Source organism: Microcebus murinus, chromosome 10 (assembly GCF_040939455.1).
Source record: "Microcebus murinus isolate Inina chromosome 10, M.murinus_Inina_mat1.0, whole genome shotgun sequence".
Lineage (NCBI taxonomy): Eukaryota > Metazoa > Chordata > Mammalia > Primates > Cheirogaleidae > Microcebus > Microcebus murinus.
Window position 1 is genome coordinate 21,999,766 of NC_134113.1, and position 23,055 is coordinate 22,022,820.

Below are 23,055 nucleotides of genomic sequence, written 5' to 3' on the forward strand. Positions count from 1 at the left end.
TCCTGTTTTTCAAAAATCTTGCACCCATTTGTTTTCACATCTATCGATAATTCTTGCCTGAGTCAATGATTACCATATTGTTATAAAGTGGTGATTTTCTAAATCCTTGTTTCTTCTACATTTTTTTAGTTGATCATTCTACTATAAAAATGAGCTTTCCTTATTCATCTATTTACTTACTTACACATTCATTTGTTATCAGCATAGACTCTGGATTCTGGGGTTATAATACATCATCATTATTTTGATGTTTAATTTATCCCAGTTGAGAGCCCCGGCTAGCTGGCTCTTGTGTCCTTTTGACATGTCCCATCACTTTTTGAGCACATCTTTACTTTCTTTTTTTTTTTTTTTTTGAGACAGAGTCTCACTTTGTTGCCCAGGCTAGAGTGAGTGCCATGGCGTCAGCCTAGCTCACAGCAACCTCAAACTCCTGGGCTCAATCCTCCTGCCTCAGCCTCCCGAGTAGCTGGGACTACAGGCATGTGCCATCATGCCCGGCTCATTTTTTTCTATATATATTAGTTGGCCAATTAATTTCTTTCTATTTATAGTAAAGACAGGGTCTCGCTCTTGCTCAGGCTGGTTTTGAACTCTTGACCTCGAGCAATCCGCCCACCTTGGCCTCCCAGAGAGCTAGGATTACAGGCGTGAGCCACCGCGCCGGGCCACATCTTTACTTTCTGATGCAAGATATTTCTGGCCCATTTGTACTTTTCATGTTCTAGCCCTGACATCAGTCATTTCCTCAGGAAGCCCTGGTACCTTTTCCAGGGTGATGGTATTTAGGAACCAAAACCTGGGCACTCCATAATTCTTTCTTACGGAAGAACTCACACTATCGAATCTATTCATTTCAGGCATTCTGAACTACAGAATTGAATTAGGTTCCATTTACTCAGGCTAAGAAAGCATTCACCTCCTTTACATTAGCTATAAGATCACAAATTCTACAAGAGCCTGCTTTGCTCCTCAGTGGGACTCTCAGCCCCTAGACTGCCAGCCATGTATTAATATACCGGAAGTGTTCCATAAATATTTTCTGAATGATTTCATGCTACCAAACCTCCCGTAGAAAAACCTATTTGAGATATGGTTCCAAATCTAAGTTCAAGGTTCAGTACAGAGCAGTTACATTCTTTGCATTCATTTGTTATGGCCACTTATCATGTTACAGATTTATAGCTTAAAATAGACTCATTTGCCCTACAGTTTGCCTTAGTGTTTATATTGTATTAGAAGGCTGTGGAAGCTTTTCTAAATGGTTAACAAGCAATTTTAGCAAATGTGATTACTTTTACTAAGGCTGTGACAGTACTAACCTTCTATAAAGTCTGAGGCATGCGATATTACTTTTTATACCTGTGTGTGTGTGTGTGTGTGTGTGTGTGTGTTTTCATCCACAGTTCCTGGCTCATTTCCACAGCCCTTGTTACAACAAACAGAATCTCTTTCTCTCACCTTCTTCTGTCTTTCTTTCACTTCCCCATGGCAGGACTCTAACCTGATTGTAAGTCACAAGACTGTCATTCCAGAGAGGGTCCTGCCACATACCCTGGAGAAAAGAATGCTGAGAGGCCAAGAAGAATCTGAGCAGACAGACCTTACTGGGTTTACAGCATACCCTTTTTGTACAATCACGTTTCAACATGGCTGTCCATGCTTCAATCATACCTATCTAATGAAGGCTCCATAAAAAAGGCCCAAGAGGGTGGAAGCTTCTGGATAGTTGAACACATGGAGATTCCTATAACCTCTGTAATAAACCAGTGAACATAAGTGTTTTCTTGTGTTATGTGAGCTGCTCCAGTAAATTCAACTGGAATTGATAAGTCATGGGAACCCCAACTTTTGAAGCTGGTCAGTCAGAAGTTCTGGGAGCCTGGACTTGTGACTGGTATCTAAGGGGGGACAGTTCGGGGCACTAAGCCTTGACCTGTGGACTCTGACACTGTCTCCAGGTAGAAAGTGTTGGAATTGAATTAGAGGACACTCAGCTAGCGTGCACTGCAGAATTGATTGCTTGTTTGTGGAGAGGGGAATCTCCTACACTTGGTCACGGAAGTCCTCTGTGTTAACTGCTGTTGTGTTGTGGAGTGAGAGAATAGGTAAAACACAGTCTGAGTTTTTCCAAATAAGGTGTTAATTCAAAATAAACTACATATAGTTAAGTAGAGTATTTTATGCTTATTTTCCTTGATAAAACTAGGGTTATAATCATCCTATCTGGAAAAAAGAAACAACCCTGTTTATTTTAACAGAATGTTTCCTGTGGGAATTGGCTAAACAGGGATTGGAGAACTTTAAAGGCACAAAGAGAAGACTAAGGTCACACAGATAATAACTGCAGAAAGCAGCTGTCAGCCCTGGCGCTGGAGGCACAAAGGGAAGAGATTAGAGTCAGTAGCATTTGGCAGCAGGCTGGAGGGGCCCCGTGGAACTAGCACCCAAACCTCTGAGAAGGCACCGCCTGGCTGGTGCTGGTGTCTCTGAGGGGATGCAGTGAGGCTGAACCTGGAAATGCCAGAAGAAGCTGGGTATTGGGATCAACTGTTGCTGCCAGAGTGAAGGGAGGAAGAGGTGAAGGATTCTGACAGGAACAACAGCCAAGTCCCATCTCCCTTCTGCTGTCCAATCTCTTCTAGAAACCCCTATTGGTGGAACCTAAAATACTGTTTTGTATTGTCTCATCAACCCTAGTGTCAAAAAGTATAGAGGAGTGGGTTTAGAGCTGAGAGACAATAACTTAATTAATTATTATTTATTTTTTTATTTTTTAGAGATGGGGTCTTGTTATGTCTTTCAGGTTGGAATGCAATGGCCCAATCATAGCTCACTGTAACCTTGGAACTCCTGAGCTAAAGCAATCCCCCTGCCTCAGCTTCCCAAGTAGCTGGGACTACAGGTGCAGGCCACCATGTGTGGCTAATTTTTTTACTTTTTCTCTTTTTCAGGGGTCTTGCTATGTTGCCCAGGCTGGTCTGGAACTCCTGACCTCAAACAATACTCCCACCTCCACCTCCCAAAGTGCTAGGAACACTGGTGTGAGCCACTATGCCTGGCCTGAGACAATAACTCAATACCTAGCACAGCAATTAAAACAGCTCTGTTTTAAAGCACTCTATTACATGGATAGATTCTGAAATAATATACTATAGACATAATATTTGAATGCCCACTTGATGAATTAAATGCATATATAACTCAATTCTTCATGCTCAACTTTGTTAAAATCCTCTTATATCAGGATTGATATGGTTAATTTAAAAAATAATATTAAAGCATAGAATTGTGCCTTACTGTGAAGGAGATAGGTATAAAGAATCTTAATAACTCAGACTACAAATTGGAAACAAAAGTAGAATCATAATTAATCTTTTCTTGACAGAAACCTAATAAGCTTGGAGATCTGCTTTTTAAGCAACCAAAAGATTAAAAGATGAAAATTAATAAGGAACAGAGAGAGGCTGTTGTATACAAGTTAGTTGACAGCTAAATGGATGGACAGATAGTAGATAATAAGACAAAGAACTAGGATTAAAAACCCACAAGCCAAAAAAAATACAGCTGCTTCTAGCCCATATAGGATTAAATAACTTTACATGGTTAGAGATGTTTTTGTCTGTAACTCACGAACACACACCCCTAAAAAGAGGGAGGTCAGAGAAAGAGAAAGCAAGAGTGCCCTAGCTATGATGACATATTATGCTGGCAACGTCTGTCTAGCAAAAATTACAAATGCATATATGTTTTGGTCCAGTTATTTCACTTTTGGGATTTTTCTTACACTTACAACACATGTGCAAATTATGTGTACAAGATGATTCATTGTGGCATTACTTAAACAGATTAGAAAGTGTAGTAAGCCCGTCAATAGGGTAAAACAAATTATGGTGTGGCCATACATGGAACACTATGTAACTGTTAATAAATACAAATATACATAAATAAACTGAAACCTTTTGTAGATGTAGAAAGATCTTCAAAACATTGTTAAGTGAAAAAATTAAGGCACGAAACAGTATGTAGGAGTAAGATTGTGTGTGTGTCTGTGTGTTGTGGTAATATATACAGCCAAAATCTAATAACATTGGTTGTGTATGGGGGTGGGGAACTGGATAGTGGGGGTCAGGAATGAGGGGAGATTTTTCCCTGTATCTTTTTTAATATTTCAACTTTTGAATCATGTGTTTGCATTACTTTTTCAAATATTTATTGCTTTTATTTTTAAATTTCTTTTTCCTTTAGAGAAAGGGTCTTGCTCTGTCACCCAGGTTGGGTGGCCCCATCATACCTCACTGCAAACTCCTAGGCTCAAGTGATGCTCCTGCCTCAGCCTCCCGAGTAGCTGGAACTACAGGTGCGCTCCAGCACAACTGGCTAATTTAAAAAAAAAAACACTTTTTTGTAAAGACGGGCCCAGGCTGATCTAGAACTCCTGGGCTGAAGCAATCGTCCTGCCTGAGCCTCCCAAAGTGTTGGGATTACAGGTGTGAGCTTGGCCAAATTTTAAAAAAAGAAAACAAAAAATTAGTACCCTGATGTTTCTGAGAGTGCCGAATCCTAACCACTAGACCAGCAGGGAGCGTAATGTTTCCGGATATTCCAAGGTTCACTACATACAAGTTAATACTGTAAATGGCTCCTGTTCTTATGAAAGAGTTATGTTGTCAATAGACAATAAATGACCCTAAACCAAGTTATATTCTATTGGAAATAGGAAGCTAAAATTAAGCCTGCTTATTTCCGATTTACTGATTTTTTTCTTCCTCTGCTGCTATGTTCATTTTTAGTGTAATTATATTAACATAATGATTAAGGGCTAATAGCATTTTTGATCCAGCATGTGATAAGACCAAAACTAAAGGCAACTCAAATTTTAGTGACAAATGACAGACTCTACTTGGTAGAGCTCTCCTATAGCAGCAAAACTATTTCAAATACAGTGAGTGCCACAGCGACATCTAGTGTACCCTTTTTGTAAAATCACTTATACTCAATATCTGGTATAGTAGTATAGCATGTGCCATATGACTATTTTTAAAATCCTGAAGTAAACAGCCTAACTAAAACCTGCTTATTAATTTTCATTGTGGTTTTTAGATTACAGTGCAAAATGTTTGAGGTTCTTTCTGCCCATGTTTTAGCTGGCTTAGAATTAACTACAGGAGTTGATGCTGTAGTCTAAAAATAGTTACTTTTGTTTGTTTTAAAAATTTACTATGAAATTTACATAGTTTGTGATGAGAAAAAAATTAGGAACATATGAATTCATCTGTAAATTTTTTAAGTATTAAGAACTCTTCAATTCAAAGCTGCCTAACGCATGCTAGTGTAGTATGAAAACAGTACAGAAGGACCTCTGTACACAAAACCAAAATCCCATTTATAGGATATTGGGACGTCAGCAATCACCCCAGTAAAATGTCAGTGACATTCTTAATTAGTAAAGGAGTAACAGACAATAATGAGCTTGTACTTTGGGACTATTATAACAATAGACTTTCTCTTTAATATGGTAAAAATGCCCCATACCTCCAAAGTGACTTATCTACAAAAATAAAACAATCCATGATTAAACATTTAGAGATAATAACAGATACTTTTTTGTATTATATCTACTTTATTTAAAAAAATATTTTGGGGGGGATGGGAGTCTCACTGTGTGTGTTGCCCAGGCTGGAGTGGCTATAGTAGTGCAGTGGCTACTTACAGGTAGGATCATAGCTCACTGCAGCCTCCAACTCCTGGACTCAGAGGATCCTCTTTCTTCAGCCTCCAGAGTAGCTGAGATTATGGGGTATGAGTCACTGTGCCTGGCTCTATATATATCTATTTCAGATAGTCTTAGGAAAAGTGTCACTGTTATTATGATACCTGAAAATATACCTTAGTGTTATGTCTCCAATTCGGTTTAACTAAATAACCTCGCTTGAAGCCCTTTCAGCCCCTTAATCAAAGAAAAAATTTCACTTGTTGTTATCTGATGAAGACAGCCCTCATTCCATTAATCACAGCTAGCCACCAAATGCTTACCTAACTAAGGAGTAGAGTCTAAATGTTTGCAGTTACTTATCTTGATAAATTTGCCTGGTTTCATATTTCCTTTCTGTTATCACAGGTAAGAATATAAACCCTTGGGACAGATCTGGATTCAAAACTTCAGTCTCAACCTACTAGCTGCATGGCCTCATGAAAATGACTTAACTCCTGTGGGCTGTAGTTCCTTAGCTGCAAAATGAAGGTTTAATTTACATCCTATATTTGAACAAGCACTGTTTCAGAACTAATTACATAGTTTCCAATGTTTAATAATGTATATCATATAACTGTAGGTTTTTGTTTTGTTTTGTTTTTTTTTTTTTTTTTGAGACGGAGTCTCCCTTTGTTGCCCAGGCTAGAGTGAGTGCCGTGGCGTCAGCCTAGCTCACAGCAACCTCAAACTCCTGGGCTCAAGCAATCCTACTGCCTCAGCCTTCAGAGTAGCTGGGACTACAGACTTGCGCCACCATGCCCGGCTAATTTTTTCTATATATATATTAGTTGGCCAATTAATTTCTTTCTACTTATAGTAGAGACAGGATATTGCTCTTGCTCAGGCTGGTTTCAAACTCCTAACCTCGAGCAATCCGCCCGCCTCAGCCTCCCAGAGTGCTAGGATTACAGGCGTGAGCCACCGCACCTGGCTAACTGTAGGTTTTTGATGGTTAATCTTTATCAAGTAAGAACTTTCCCCTCAATTGCTAGATTGCAAAGGTTTTTTTGTTTGTTCTGTTTTAAAATAATGAAGTGTTGAATTTTATTGAATGGTTTTTCTGCATCTTTTGAGATGCCTACATAGTTAAATTTATAAGGAGCAACATGTTTAAAAATACACAGGACTGTAAGAGTCCATAATTTGAAAGACACAATAAAAGTAACTGAAAAACCAGATAAACCTTGAAAAACTTATATACCATAGATTCTTCACTTAGCATAATGGTTTCCAATTCCATCCAAATTGTTGCAAAAGGCATTAATTCATCCTTTTTCAAGGCTGAGTAATATTCCATAGCATACATATACCATATTTTGTTAATCTACTCATGAATTGATGGTCACTTGGGTTGATGCCACATCTTTGCAATTGTGAATTGTGATGCAGTCAAAATTCAAGTGCAGGTGTCTTTTTGATAAAATAACTTCTTTTCATTTGGGCAAATACCCAGTAGTGGGATTGCTGAATCAAATGGTAAGTCTACTTTTAGTTCTTTGAGGAATCTCCATATTTTTTTTCCATAGAGGTTGTACTAATTTGCAGTCCTACCAACAGTGTATAAGCATTCCTTTCTCTCTGCATTCACACAAGCATCTGTTGTTTTTGGACTTTTTAATAAAAGCCATTCTATTAAATAACTGGGTTAAAGAGATGTCTCATTGTGGTTTTAATTTGCATTGCCCTGATAATTAGGGATGTTCAGCATTTTTTTTTTCATATGTTTATTGGCCATTTTTTATTTTTTAAAAATACTTTTAATAAACTATTTTGCTTTATCTTTATTTCTTTTTACATGTGGGAATCACCACTGATGAGAAGCTTATTGGCCATTTATCTATCTTCTTTTGAAAAGCTCTGTTCATGTCTTTTGCCCACTTTTTTTTTTTATTGAGACCGAGTCTCTTTGTTGCCCAGGCTTGAGTGAGTGCCATGGTGTCAGCCTAGCTCACAGCAACCTCAAACTCCTGGGCTCAAGCAATCCTACCGCCTCAGCCTCCCAAGTAGCTGGGACTACAGGCATGCGCCACCGTGCCCAGCTAATTATTTCTATATTTATAGTAGAGACGGGGGTCTTTGCTCGAGGTCAGGGGTTTGAAGCCCGCCTCAGCCTCCCAGAGTGCTAAGATTACAGGCGTGAGTCACCGCGCCCGGCCTTTTGCCCACTTTTTAATGAGGCTTTCTTTCCTTGCTGATTTGCTTGAGGTCTTTGTAGATTCTGGTTATTAGCCCTTTATTGGATGTGTAGCTTCCAAATATTTTCTTCCATTCTGTAGGTTCTCTATTTGCTCCATTGATTATTTCCTTTGCTGTGCACAAAAGCTTTTAATTTAATCAAACCTCATTTATTTTTGTTGTTGTTATGATTGTCATTGGGGTTTTCATAAATTCTTTACCTACACCAATACCTAGAAGAGCTGTTCCAACATTTTCTTCTAGAATTCTTTTGGTTTCATGCTACACATTTAAGTCTTTTACGAATTGTGAATTAATTTCTGTGAGTGGTGAGAGATATGGATCCTGTCTCAATCTTCTGCATGTGGCTATCCAATTTTCCCAGCACCATTTATTGAATAAGGCTTCTTTTCCCCAGTGCGTATTGCTGTCTACTTTGTCAAAGATCAGTTGGCTATATGTGGGCCGTTTAATGTCTGTGTTCTTCATTTTCTTCCATTGGTTCATGTCTCTATTTTTGTGCCAGTACTATGCTGTTTTGGTTACTATAGCCTTGTGGCATAGTTTGAAGTCTGAATAGTTTAAATGTGATGCCTCCAGATTTGTTCTTTTTGCTTAAGATTGCTTTGGCTATTCATGTTCTTTTTGGGGTCCAAATGAAGCATTTTTTCCTAGATTTGTGAAACATGATGTTGGCGTTTTGTTGGGGATTGCATTAAATCAGTAAATCACCTTGAGTAGTATAGACATTTTAACAATGTTGATTCTACTGATCCATGAGCATGATAAGTTTTTCCATTTGTTTCTGTCGTTGGCAATTTCTTTCTTCAATGTTTCATAGTTCTCTTTGTAGAGGTCTTTCACCTCCTTGGTTAAGTATATTCTTAAGTATATTATTTTTTTTTGTAGCTATTGTGAATGGTATTGCATCCTTGACTTGACTCTCAGCTTGACTGTTATTTGTATATAAGAATGCTACTGATTTGTGTACATTGATTTTGTAACCTGAGACCTTTCTGAATTTATCAATTCCAGGAGTCTTTTGTCAGAGTCTTTAGGACTTTCTAGATATATGATCATATTGTCAGCTAAAGTGATAGTTTGACCTCTTCTTTCCCAATTTGTATACACTTTATTTTCTTTCTCTTGCCTATTTCTCTGACTAGGACTTCCAGTACTATGTAAAGTGGTGACAGTGGGCACACTTGTCTTGTTCCAGTTGTTAGTGGGAATGCTTTCAAATTTTCCCTACTCAGTATGATGTTGGTTGTGGGTTTGTCATATATGGTTTTTATAATATTGAGATATATTCCCTTAATGCCTAGTTTGTTGATTTTTATCATAAAAGGGTACAGAATTTTATTGAATGCTTTTCCTGTATTAATTCAGATGATCATGTGGTCTTTGTTTTTGCTTTTGTTTATGTGGTGAATCACATTTATTGATTTACATATGTTGAACCATCCTTGCATCCCTCGGATGAAGCCAACTAGGTCATGGGTGGAATTAGGAGATAGGCTCCTATTGGTGAGTGATTAGGTCACAGAGGTGGAGTTCTCATCAATGGGATTAGTGTCTTTATTAAAGAGGCCTAAGAGAGACTCCTGGACCCTTCCACTGAGAGGACACAGCTACAAAGTGCCCTCTGTGAACCAGAAAGTGGGCTTTCACCAGACTCCGAATCTGTCAGTGTCTTTATCTTGGACTTCCTAGCCTTCAGAACTGTGAGAAATAAATTTCTGTTGTTTATAAGCGACCCAGTTTATGACATCTTGTCACAGAAGCCTGAATGCACTAAGTCAGGCGATATGTTCCTTATCTACAAATAGGTTTTTAGTGTACCCCATGTGCTAGGCACAGGACTAAGTTGCTTGCAATTCAGCAGTAAAAAAGGCACACAAGATCCACCCTCAAGAAACCTTCATTCTGGTGTCTGAGCAAGGACAATGAGCATATATACAGACAGAAACAATTACTTGCTATAAAGATAGGTCCTTGAAGAAAACGAAACAAGATAACAGGGCAGTGAATAACTGGGTAAGAGCAAAAGAGAGGTGAATTTAGACTGGATCAGAACTACAAAGGAGGCAACACACAAAAACAAAAGCCATAGTATTTTTAAAAATCAACTCTACTGGAACATAACTTATATACAATAAAATGTACACATTTTAAATTGTAGTTCTGTGAATTTTGACATGCAAACGTTTATACCCATGTAACCACCATCTATTCCAATCAATACAGAACATTTCCATTACCCCCCCCCCCAAATTCCATCATGCTCCTTTGCAGTCAATCCTGTCCACCCTTGCTCCCTACCCTGATGTGGTATGTCAGGGCAAATTATAGATTATCTTAGCCTTTCCCAGAATTTCATACAAATAAAGTCGTATGGTATGTACTCTTTTGCATCTGGCTTTTCTCAGTGTAATGTTTTTAAGATTCACCCATGTTGTATTTTTTTTAATCTACTCACTGAATGAATATATCACAATTTGTTTACCATTGTACTTTGTTGGATATTGGGATTGCTTCCAGTTTCTTGCTATTATAAATAAAGATTCATAGATGTATGTTTTTATATGTTGACTAAATATTGAGAAGTGGAATTACTTGGGTCATATGAGAAGTGTGTTTAACATTATAAAAAACTGCCAAACTGTTTTTCAAATGATTGTACCATTTCACACTCCCAGCAGCAATGTAATAGTTCCAGCTACTCCATATTCTCTTCAATGCTACCAAGCCCTTTAATTTTAGCCATTCTATTGGGAATATAGTTCACTGTAATTTTAATTTGCACTCCCCTCAATACTAATAATGTTGCACATGTGATCATTGGCTATACCTATAACTTATCTTGTGAAATGTCTTTTCAAAACCTTTGTCTTTTTAATCCATCTTCTAATTCTTTAGGTTTTCTTTATATATTTTTGAATACAAGTTCTTTGACAGATTGATGTAATGCAAATACTTCTCCCATATGTAATTATGTTGACTTATCAGTATTATTTGGCTCAAAATACCTTCTAACTTCTCTTTGTGATTTCTTCTTTGATTCATGGATTATTTTGTAATATTATTGAATTTCCAAATATTAGAGATTTTTCCATATACATTTTTGTTATTGATTTCTAATTCCATTCTGATGAGAAAAGTTTGTATGATTTCAACATTTTTTTAAAACTTTTGGAGAATTTATTGAGACTTTATCACCGAACATAAATTCCATCTTTGTGAATGTTCCATGTGCACTTGAAAAGAATGTGTATTCTGTTGTCATTGTTGGTAGCCTTTTACAAATGTGAATTAGGTCAAATTAAAGTGTTGTTAATGTCTTCTATAACCTTGCTGAATTTTTGTGTTATACCAATTACCAAGAGAAGAGTGTTGACATCTCCAGCTATGTTTCTGTATTTGTCTATTTCTCTTTTTGAGTCTGTTTTCTTTATGTATTTTGAAGGTTACGGGGTGTGCACACATTTAGAATTTTGCTTCTATGTGAATGTTTTTTTAAAAAAACTTAACAGTAATATTCCTTTTCCTAAAGTCTACTTTGTTTGGTATTTCCATTCTAGATTTTTTTTTTTTTTTGAGACAGAGTCTCACTCTGTCGCCCCATGTATAGTGGCATCATTGTGGCTCACTGCAACCTCAAAGTCCTGGGCTCAAGAGATCCTCCTGTCTCAGCCTCCCAAGTACCCGGGACTATAGTCACACACCACAATGCCCAGCTAGTTTTTCTATTTTTAGTAAAGACAGGGTCTCACTCTTGCTGAGGCTACTCTTGCTGAGGCTCCCGAGCTCAAGCAATCCTCCTACCTCAGGCTCCTGGAGTACTAGGATTACAGACGTGAGACACTGTGCCTGGCCCATTCTAGATTTGTTAGTTTTTCCACAGCATACTTTTTTCTTTTACTTTAAACCTGTGCCTCTATATTTAAAATGTTTCTTGTAGATAGCATATAGTTGAATCTTACTTTTTAAACCCCAATCCCTGCCTTTTAATTGGAGTCTTCTGACCATTTACTTTTAATAAAACCACATATAAAGAGATGGTCCTCCCAACTTGACTTACCATTTTTCAACTTTTTGATGGTTAGTGATACATGTTCAGCTTATGAAGGGGCATCTGGATAAACCCATCTTAAGTCAAGAACAATCTGTAGCTGGATTTAAGACTACCCACTTTACTATTTATTTTCTATTTTCCCAATCTCTTCAGTTTTCTTTCCCACTTTCTTTTGGATTGAGGTTTTTAGTGTTATACTTTATCTCCTCTATTGGTGGTTTACTAGCTATACCTTTTTTGTTTTTAATGGTTGCCTTAGGGTTTACAATATGCATCTTTAACCTATCATAGTCTATCCTCAAATAATATACTACTTTATATACAAGAACTTGGTAAAAATATTCCTCATCTCCTCTTCCATCTTTTCTATTTACTGATATACATTCTCCATGTTTTAGATTGCACAATACATGGCTAATTTTGTATTAAATAGTCAACTATCTTGAGATAAAAAAAGTCATTGCTCACAAATGTACCATTTCTAGCACTCTCTGCATTCCTTTGTTTAGATCCAAGTTTCCCTCCCAACTATCATTTTCTAATGATAGTTGTCTGAAAATACCTTATTCTGAAGAATATTTTTACTGGATATCTACATTGATATATGTTTATCTTATTACTTTAATGAGAAGTTATTAATTTTAGTTGCTGTTTTCCTATGTGCCATGTGTAGTATTTTTCCAGCTGCTAAGTTGTCTTTCACTGTTTTTATCATTGTTATTCGGTAGCTTGATAAAATGTGTCTTGGTTTGGCTTTGTGTTTTGGAGTTGTTTGAATTTCATCTGAGCTTAGTTTTTGTAAAATTTAGCAAATTTTTAGCTATTTCTTCAAAATTTTTTCTAAACACCTATGAAAAACTGCTTCATATTGTCACACAAGTTACTGAGGCTTTGCTCCCTTTTTCAGTGCATCAGTTGAATTTTATTGCTATCTTCAGGGTCACTCATCTTTTGCACTGTCAGATTGGCTGTTAACTCACTACAATAAAATTTTGTTTTGATAACAGTATTTTTCAGCTCTAGAAATTTCATTTGGTCCATTTACAGTTCCATCTCTCATTATGTTCATGTCCAAAATTTTTGAGCATATGCATTATTGAACCATTTCCTAGTCTGTTTCTATTGACTTATTTTTCTTCTGTGGATCACATTTTCCTGCTCCTTTGCACTTCTAGTTATTTATTGGATCTGGATATTGTGAATGTTACATTATATAGGGACTGTACTTTGTTATCTTCCTTTGAAGTGTTCAACCTTGTTCAGGAAGACAATTTACTAGAAAATCAGCTTGATCCTTTCAAAGCTTGTTTTTAAGGTCTGTTTGCGTGTACCTAGAGCAGCTTTTTATTTTAGAGTTCAATTTAGTGTTACTCAGGTGAGACTCTTGGAGTATCTATACTAAATAACCTGAGAGTATTTTATAAGGTATCTCCACTCTGGCTGTTTGGAACTTGAATGACTCCCAGCTTGTGTTTTGAGAATTATTCTGCTGATAGTCCCTGGGTAGGTGTTTTCCATCTAGTCTCATGCAACTTCACTCTATGTGCGCAGTTTGGTATTTAGCCAAATATTCATGGGATTCCTATGTAGATTTCTGGAGTTTTTCTGCACGCTTCCCTTCTGTTATTTCGTCTCAAATTTTACCTGTCTCAGGCTTCCGAAATTTTGATGTTTTCTCAATCTCTAAGAAATGTTCCTTTTACTTACTCAACGTTAAAACAGTAAAGTGCACAAAATTTTATGCATATTGAATTTACATATAAATGAACCCATATTAACTACCACCTATATTATCACCTTGTAAGATTCTCTTACTCAGTTAATACCCACCCCTCCCCAAAGTTTTGTACTACTGACTCCTGTCACAGAATATTTTTGCCTGTTTTTCTACTTCAGGAATTTTGAATGGGATCATACAATATTTTGACTCCGGCTTGTTCCACTCAACATTATGTCTGTTGGGTCCACTCATGTTATTCCAAGTACAGATGCTCTTCAACTTACCAGAGTGTATATGTCCCGATAAACACAATGTAAGTTAAAAATGTATTTAATACACTTAGCCTACCTTGAACATGCTCAGATTACTTATATTAGACTACAGTTTGGCAAAATCATCTAACACTACAGTCCTCAACCCCCAGGCTGTGACCCAGTATGAGTCTGTGGCCTGTTAGTAAATGGGCTGTGCATCACTGCCTGAGCTCCGCAACTCCGCTCCACACAACACCCCACCCGGGGTCTGTGGGAAAATTGTCTTCCATGAGACTGATCTCTGGTGCCAAAAAGGCTGAGGACTGCTGATCTAACACAAAGCCTATTTTATAGTAGTGATTTATAAAAGTGTTGAATTATCTCATATAATTTATTGACTGTTGTCCTAAAAGTGAAAAACAAATAGTTCTATGTATACAGAGTATGATTTTACTTATAAAGCTACAAAAACAAGAACCTAGGAATTTGAGGCTGCAGTGAGTTATGATTGTGCCATACTACATGCCAGCCTGGGCGACAGTTGGTCTCTTTAAAAAACAAACAGACAAACAAAACATCCAAGCAACAAAAACAGGACAATTGTGACCTACAGCTTATAAAAAAAAGAATGAGCAATTAAGAAAAACAAAATCAGCGTTATATTAAGCAGGGGTAAGGATAAAAACTAGAAGGGAGGGGAGAGTCTCTGGGGGACCGGTAATCTTGTTTCTTCATCTGTGTGCTGGCTGTACGGTCTCTCATTTTAGAAACAAAAACCCTTCCTTGACATATTGTCTACTCTCAAGCTACTGCTATTTTCTCTGAGAGCTATCTACATTTCTGCCTCTGTCATAACAATGAAATTATCCTCACCAAGGTCACCTGATTGCAAACTTAGACCGTTTCTCTGCCCACATTTTACTCAAGCAGCATAAAACTGTTGACCATCTCCACTCTCCTGGTCTTTCTTCATTATCCATCCCTTAAATACTGATATTCATCCCTATCCCCTTCTCACTCTTCCAAATCTCTGTGGGTAATCTCACATATTCCCCCACTGTGTTAGGCTACAACAGTTTTTCCTAGGGATTATCAAATTCAATGTGTTCAAATCCAAAGTCCATCTTTCCTCCAAATTTGGTCTTCTAGAATTCTTTCAGTGAATGGCACCACATAACACTAAGCCAACCAAAAAACTCTCTAGGTTATTCTTTACTCATTCCTCTCTGTCCATATCTAATTAACCAAATCTGTTGACTTTACCTCTGAAAGATAACTCAAACCTATTTCTCTCCAGTCTCATTGCTATTCATTCATATTTAATTTTATATATAATCAATTCTTCTGAATGATGAACAGATCAAAGTGAACATTTCAAAGGTCTGTATGAATTTTAAGGCAATACTTAATAGTCCCCAAATGCTATACAACCCCTCAGATTTAGAGAGTAGCTGTAGTAGCCAAGCTACAAAATGAGCCCCTACAATGATCCCCGCGTGTCCTGGTATTCACACCCTTGTGTAGGCCCTGCTCCACTTTAACAGCACTGATCTGTGTGACCAATAGAATATGGTTAAAGTGATATTATCACTTCCAAGATTAGGTTATATAAAAGCTGCAATTTTAATTTTGGGTGTACTCGCTCTCCCGTAGATTAATCTGTGAGAAGCCAGCTGCTATGTCATGAAGGCACTTAGGCAACTATGATGTCTCCAGCCAACAGTCAGTATGGAAAATTAAGGCCTGCCAACTACTTTGAGAGCCTAGAAGCAGATTCTGCCCCAGCTGATCCTTCAAATGATACTGGAGCCTGGCAGACAGTTCAGCTGCAGTGTTATGAAATCTTGAGCCAGCCTCACCCAGCTAATCTACTCTGATTTATGACGCACAGAAAGTGCAACAATTATTTTAGGCTGATGAGTTTTGAGGTAATTTACCACACAATAATAGATAACTTATTTCTGACAATAAAATCAATAGTAGTCTATTATAAAAGCATTTGGCCAGGGTTAAATTTTCAAAATCATCTTTGATTTATTCCAAATAAACTCTGACATATATTTGGTCCTTTAACTACAAAGTCATTACTAATTTCTCACAATGATAAAGAATAATGAACAGCAATATTTAAACTGTGAATAAATCAAATATGGCTAATAGTTAATGGAACAGCCAAATTCTTTTATTAAAAAACTACTTTCCCCAAGACTGCCTCAACACAAGTTCAAAGAAATTTCTATAACTGCACCCATGCACCACCAAACATTATATTTGGTACAGAGGAAGTATCAAATAAATATCTGTTGGAGTAGATGGCAAAATTCTGTAAGCAAAAAAAGTAGCTGAACTGATTCCATACTGAGAGAACATAACAGAATCACATGGATTCCCCTTGCAACTCAAAACTCTTTGCTCCTCTCCTTCCTTCTCAAATCTTTGATGGAAAGGATGGTATGTGAACTCTGAAAAGCTCCCAGTGACTGCCAATTCAGGTGACAGACTGACCACATCTGTTTTATAGCCTCTTCCTACTGAGACTATATTTCTGGTAAACAATTTAAAAAGTGTTTAATACAATGACAAAGAAGAGTGAGACAAAAGATATTTCAAAAAGACCCATTGGAAGATGGAAAACAGATTAAGAAATAGAAATTGAATTACCAAAATTAAAGAAGGCTTAAACCTAAATGGCTACAGAGAGAGATTAAACTAGGAGTGAGCTATTTTTGACCAAATTTCTTAACTTCTCTGAGCATCAATTACTTCATTTGTAATGAAAGAATAAGAAAATGCCTACTTTATCATGAGGATTCAGCGAGTTAACACATATCAAGTGCATTGAATAGTACTTAGCACATGGTAAGCATGCAATAAACTTTGTTTTTTTAAGTCTTTGATGCTGTTTGCTTTTTAATTAATGATGATATGTTACTCTGAGAATCACTAATTTAAAGAAAATCACCTTTGGTGGGGGGGACACATGAATGACAGAGACATAACAGCACTTTCATCTTGTAAGCATAGCTCCATGATGAACATACCACAGTGACACTTTGGCTTAGTCTCAAAGCAAGACTAACAATCACGAGGGTCACAGGTAAGTACTAATGACAGCAAAACTGGGGGCAGTGGGGAGGAGAAGGAAATAAAGACAGTCAAGCAGTAGTCACTATACGATGGCTCTGAGAGCTTCCTAATGTCATTCCATGAGTATAATGGCTACACATGGCTTACCTACGAACATATGAGGACCTAACCACAATTAGAAGTAAAACATATGAACAGACTGAAATGAGAACTAAAATGCAATAACCCATAAATACAACATAAGCATGTCATTCTAAAAATCTTATAGTTTGTGTTATTTGAAAATCATTTATTACAACGACAAAACTAGAGGTTAATTACTTTATTATTGAAGTATATTGTAAGGTCTACATCTACAGTTTAATCAGGAAGAAATGCTTTGCACTTACATCAAGGACACATTTACTCTAGTGGAATAAAATAGACACAGACAAAAGACCAAATACATGTTTTTTAAAAAATGACTACATGTTTTACCTGGCACTACTTTTGCTATTTTGGACCATACTTTTAGAGAATTGATTTTTACATACATGTTAAGTCTGATTTATCTCCCCACATTTTAAACATTAAATGGAGCTTCTCACAATTTCAAATTATAAACAAAGGACTGAAAACAATATGGGAAACAAAGCTTAAAAACAAAGAAAGTATACTGCTATTACCTTATAGTGGAAAAGTTGAGTAAAACGTGCCCCTTCTGTGGCTCATCTCAAAGAAACACTTTTACTCAGAGAGGCAAACATTTCTGATCTAGGAGTTAGTTTCCCACTCACCCTGCAGGACCAGACCTACAGATGTTTCTGGTTGCAATTGCAAAGTAAGTGAAAATGTCTACAAAATAACTAAAAGCTAAATACCAGAACACGGCTGATTCAAATTAAAATTGTATGCTGGTCTAAATATACATCTTCAGCTTCTTCCTTTTTAAAAAGTATGTTTTAATTTCAGATGATATTTAAAAATAACTTACATTTTTAGTGTGCTTTCTGATCACTATAAAGTTGAAACTCAAATGAACAAGTTTAAATTTTTTGTTTTACTTGATTCTCCTGAAATTTCAATCACCTACTACTTTACTTAACCAAGTTATACATGAGGTAAGTTTCAGCTAAAAAAAAAAAAAAAAAATCAATCACAAATATAAACCATTTCAAGAGTAACAAAATCATAATGCCCAACTCATTCAGAGTTTACAATTTTAAGTATTAACTACTGCTTAGTATGTAATTTAAAACCAAATACTTTTTGCACTTTTAATCAAATTACTCTGGGAAGTACAGGGCAAAAAAACTTGGCAAAATTTGTTCTTGGTAACAGAAGACAATGCAATAATGAATCCAAATGGAACACAAGACCAGTGTTTAAAATTTCTAACTTCTAAACACACACATACTTATCTAAAAAATATTTTGGTAGCAAACTGGATTGACAGAATAAATGTTTTGCTGTAAATAAAAGTACAAATTTCCAATTATAGCCTTATAGCTAGCTGCCAGTCTTTTAAGACATGTGCAGTCAGCTAAGAGTTCTCTAAAACATGTACATGTTGCACTAAAAGATCCCTGCTAAAATCAACTATCTAAATGGGTCTTACTGAAGTAGGATTTTCATGATACTAGAAATGTTTTAAAAAGTATGATAGGGCTAAAACAATGACATTACTATTAATAAAATTACAGAAGAGATTATTGCTGTACTTTTCCTCATAAAACACCAAATTTTGTAGTTACAAAAAGTACAACCAAATTACTTTTTCTCTTACCAAATTTCACTGTTTCACATTTGTGAAGTTTTTATTTAGCAGAGAATAAGTCTTAAAATCTTTTCTGTAAGAATTCAAAGTATTTAAATGTGTAGCTTCACATTATACTACCATGTTTTGCCCTTCTTGTTTCTCGAATACACAAAAACAATATACATTTTTTTTTCAAAAATGAAATAAGATGCCCACATTAAAAAAATAAAGCCTACAAAAAAGTTCCAGAGCTAAAAAAGATTCATATGGCACAAAGTGATCTCCTACTAGTCCAAAGTCCAAAAACATTTTAATGAAGTCCATTTATATATTTTGTTTGCTTTTCAATGGAATACTATATTTATTGAGGTGAAATCACATTATTTTTAGTTCTTGGAGTCAACAAATGTACACAAATGTTTTTCAATACAGTTGTTAAAAATAGGAGACCAAGTTGAGTGTGCCAAAGAGATATCATTCAGTTGGATTTTAGAGAGTTATTAGGAAGAAACTTAAAGAAGGGATTTCCTTGGTTGGTTTCCATAGCTTGATAGACCAAAAACAAAAAAACTGCCACAACAACAAACAGCAAAATTTTTATCCACATGGGAATGGAGCGTCCCTTTTTTGTCTTTTCAGACTTGACATCTGCCAAGGGAACATACTTAGGAACATATTTAGATGAAAAGGACTCCTCCATCCTGAAATCACTGAGTTCTAATGGCCGGCCTGCAGCCCCTTTGATTGGTCTGCGGCAACTAGCACTGTTGGGAGTAAAGGAGGGAGAGAAAAATAATTTTAGATAAAGTCATGATTTAAATAAATAACAAAATGTCATTGCAACTCCTAAGTCCAAGCACATTCCGTGAGGTAACAGTAGAAAATTGACACATTTAGAGCAGTGAGGTCAGTCAACCTACTTAAAATGCCTATACATTTTTCATTTTAAAAGTTAGATGCATCTTTTATTAGAAAATAATATTGATAATACTGGTAATATTCACTAAACCTGCCTTCTTAAAGGCTTTTCAAAGCTAATATATTTAGGAGGAAAGAGGAAAAATTTAAGATAGTTTAGGTTGTGATTCCTTCAGTTAAGAAACAAACAGAAATCTAAATACAGCCTTTTCAATCAGAAAAGAGAAACTCAGGAAAAAACTATTTCCCTCTTATTAAGATTTCATTTATATTTAAAACTATGAACTAAATAATAGGTAAATGATTTATTTACAATCCTTCAGCATGACAAAGTTAATTTTGAAACTGATTCAACTTTCAAGGATATAAAACACTGGTGCCTTAGGGGAATTAAACTGCTCCCAAAAGAACAGTTTAATTCTGAGAAGAGAGGTACAATATATTTGTGATGAGGATTCCCTAGTAGAATACACTAAAACTTGTGTTAATGTATCTGAGTACCTAATTCCTGTTGGTGTAGATGCTTCATAGGGAAACATTTCCTTAAGAATATCCCTTTCTACTCTTCTTTCCTCTGTTTTTTCTCCCACCTAATAAGAAACAAACAAACAAACAATTGCAAGTTAAAATTTAGAGTAAATGTGCAATAATTAAAACATAATTTTAAATAGAAGTTTTAGAGAACAAAATGTCTTTAAATCTAGCCTCGCTTTTAACAACTGCCATTTCTAAATTCATTATCATCTAGGAATCCACATGCTTCCAAGGCTCTCTTCAAATTTCTTCCATATGAAGATATCTTAATATGATTATTAGGGGAAAGAATCGCCACACATTCAAATAAGTAGAAAAAAATTTCAGTAACCTAATATGGCAGTGTAAATCTCCTCACTGATTTTCCATGTTTTATACTAATAAAACATTAAGACTAGATTGTTTCTTTGTATAAGAATTCTGTGGCCAGGCGCAGTGGCTCACGCCTGTAATCCTAGCACTCTGGGAGGTAGAGGCGGGTGAAATCCCTCAAGGTCAGGAGTTTGAAACCAGCCTGACCAAGAGTGAGACCCCATTCTCTACTAAAAATAGAAAGAAATTAATTGGCCAACTAAAAATACATAGAAAAAATTAGCTGGGCATGGTGGCGCATGTCTGTAGTCCCAGCTACTCGGAAGGCTGAGGCAGTAGGATTGCTTGAGCCCAGGAGTTAGAGGTTGCTGTGAGCTAGGCTGACGCCACGGCACTCTAGCCAGAGCAACAGAGTGAGACTCTGTCTCAAAAAAATAAAAAAAGAATTCTGTAATAAAATCAATGATCAAATATAAGATGGCCAATTAATATGGCCCTTTAACAAATTTTATAATACTATGTTTTAAACTATAAAGTCAGTGCAATGTTCCCAACTTAAAATGCATAAAATAATTTTTTAGCTTGACTGTTTTGCTGTTTACCCTTATGCCCAGATCAAAATAATAAATATTTCATCTCCTTTGGCAAAGATTCATTAAAATTATAATGCACCATGCAGTTAGTACTTTAAAGCTTAATTATACAGGAGTTAACCAATTCAAGCACCACACAAAATCACTTGAAAGTCGCATTATTTGACCTTTCAACAAATGAAAGTGTAGCCTCCCCTCACAATCCAGCAGCACTTTCAAACTTGCATCCATGACAAACAGAATACATTACAAGCAGCATAGAAATGACCACTCCCTTGAAAACTGGAACTTAAGAGGCACACAGTAGCAAGAGGATAGTATTAGCATGTCATACTGTATTAATTACCATTTTCACTAATAAAAGTGTGTCTTTAAAATATATGCATATATACACACACCACCCAATAAAAAAAGCTGCTCCCTCCCACTCCATTTCCTCTTTACAAGATCAATGATAGCATCGATCTAAATTGTATTCATTTACTTCAGCTCTTGTCAATGGTTTCTTTGGTGTTCTTCTGGGAATGTCTGAGAATTCAGTGATTGGCAGAATAGGAGTTGCATGCTTGAAATTTCCAGTCACCCTATTGACAACCTGCCAAGATTCAAATTATTCAGACTCAGAATTATCCAAACATAACAAAGATTTAAAAAGAAAAGAAAGATATTCTATTTCTGTAATGTTTGAAATTTTCCCTTAATAAAAATTTAGGCAACAGAGCAGCCTAAAAATGAATATAACTCAGAGCTTCTAATGTGAATCCTTATCATTCTTCAAATATTTTACCAAAAAGTATCCTTACAATACTTAGGATTCTTGTACAATGAACTAAATTTATTTATATAAATTGACTATATAGAAAAATTCTAAAATTCAGAACCATATGGGAAAAATCAGTTTAAAATGTTAAAAAACATGTAAATTTGAGATTTGCCAAAATTACCACCTCCCCATTTCCAATTAAAGGGTAATTTACAAAGAATACCACTTGTATAGTGTATGAAACATATTTAATATTTACTAAAGTTTCGTTGCTTGAAGCCATTATAGTTTCAGCTATGGGAGTACTCTCTGAAATTACTGCACCATCTATACGAAAATGTTCTGAAGTTTCCACCTGTTAGGTTGAAAACAAAACAAAAACAATAAATATAAAATAATCACTAAAACCCTACCAATCTGAAAACCCAATTCTAAGCAATAAGCCTTGCATCACCCTTTTCCTTGGAGTTCTTCTCGACCCTCTTGTAGATTCCCTAGTTAATGCCTGCAGAGGTCCGCCTTTTGAAGATCCACTTGTCCATTCAGTCTCAGTTATTCCAACTTGAGAATAGCTCTATTCAAGCATCAACACATTAAAAAGTCATATTCTAACATTAAACACCTTAATAATGGCCATATTAGCACACTGAGAAGCCATGAAAAATCTCCAAATGCCAGCATATAAAAACAATGCACAAAACAAACAAATAATGCTATATCCTCAAAATATTCCTAAAGATACTGATTGAATAGATACCTAGGCATCAGAATATACTTGAAGGATGGAGAAATATACTGAAGAGTCCAGATATAGTAGCTCACACATTATAATAAAGTGAGGGGGAAGAAAGTGCATCAGTTATCACTGGCTCCTTTTTTGACTTGCTATTTGCTATTTGGCTCTAGTATTGGAGCTGCATCTCTTTATCTAAACAGAAAGCAGACTAAGCAAGACTTAAGAGAAAGTCATGTTACAACAAGTCAATTTCCTTATAAAACAAAAATACAAACTTTTACAATTGTTAGCATAGATTAAACATTCTTTTCATGTGGTTAGAATTATTTAGTAGAATCAACTTAAATTATAATCTATACATAGCTTTCTGAACTGAAAAATTTCCAGGTGTCAAA

General features: G+C 35.9%; 1 protein-coding gene across 3 annotated transcripts in view; it reads right to left on the reverse strand.

Moving 5' to 3' along the window:
* Positions 1 to 330: 330 nt before the first annotated feature.
* TMPO (thymopoietin) overlaps positions 331 to 23,055 on the reverse strand; it is a 45,614-nt gene continuing 22,889 nt past the window's right edge. The window contains exons 5-9 of one of the 3 annotated variants that reach the window (XM_012787652.3): positions 22,379 to 22,498; positions 22,184 to 22,279; positions 21,646 to 21,756; positions 20,224 to 20,312; positions 331 to 19,568 (exon numbers count right to left, since the gene is read on the reverse strand). In XM_012787652.3, the coding sequence (XP_012643106.1) occupies positions 19,283 to 19,568; positions 20,224 to 20,312; positions 21,646 to 21,756; positions 22,184 to 22,279; positions 22,379 to 22,498 (702 nt within the window). In that variant the 3' untranslated portion in view covers positions 331 to 19,282. The remainder of the gene's footprint in view (positions 19,569 to 20,223; positions 20,313 to 21,645; positions 21,757 to 22,183; positions 22,280 to 22,378; positions 22,499 to 23,055) is intronic. The other 2 variants (XM_076007872.1, XM_012787655.3) reach the window with 2 other exon arrangements.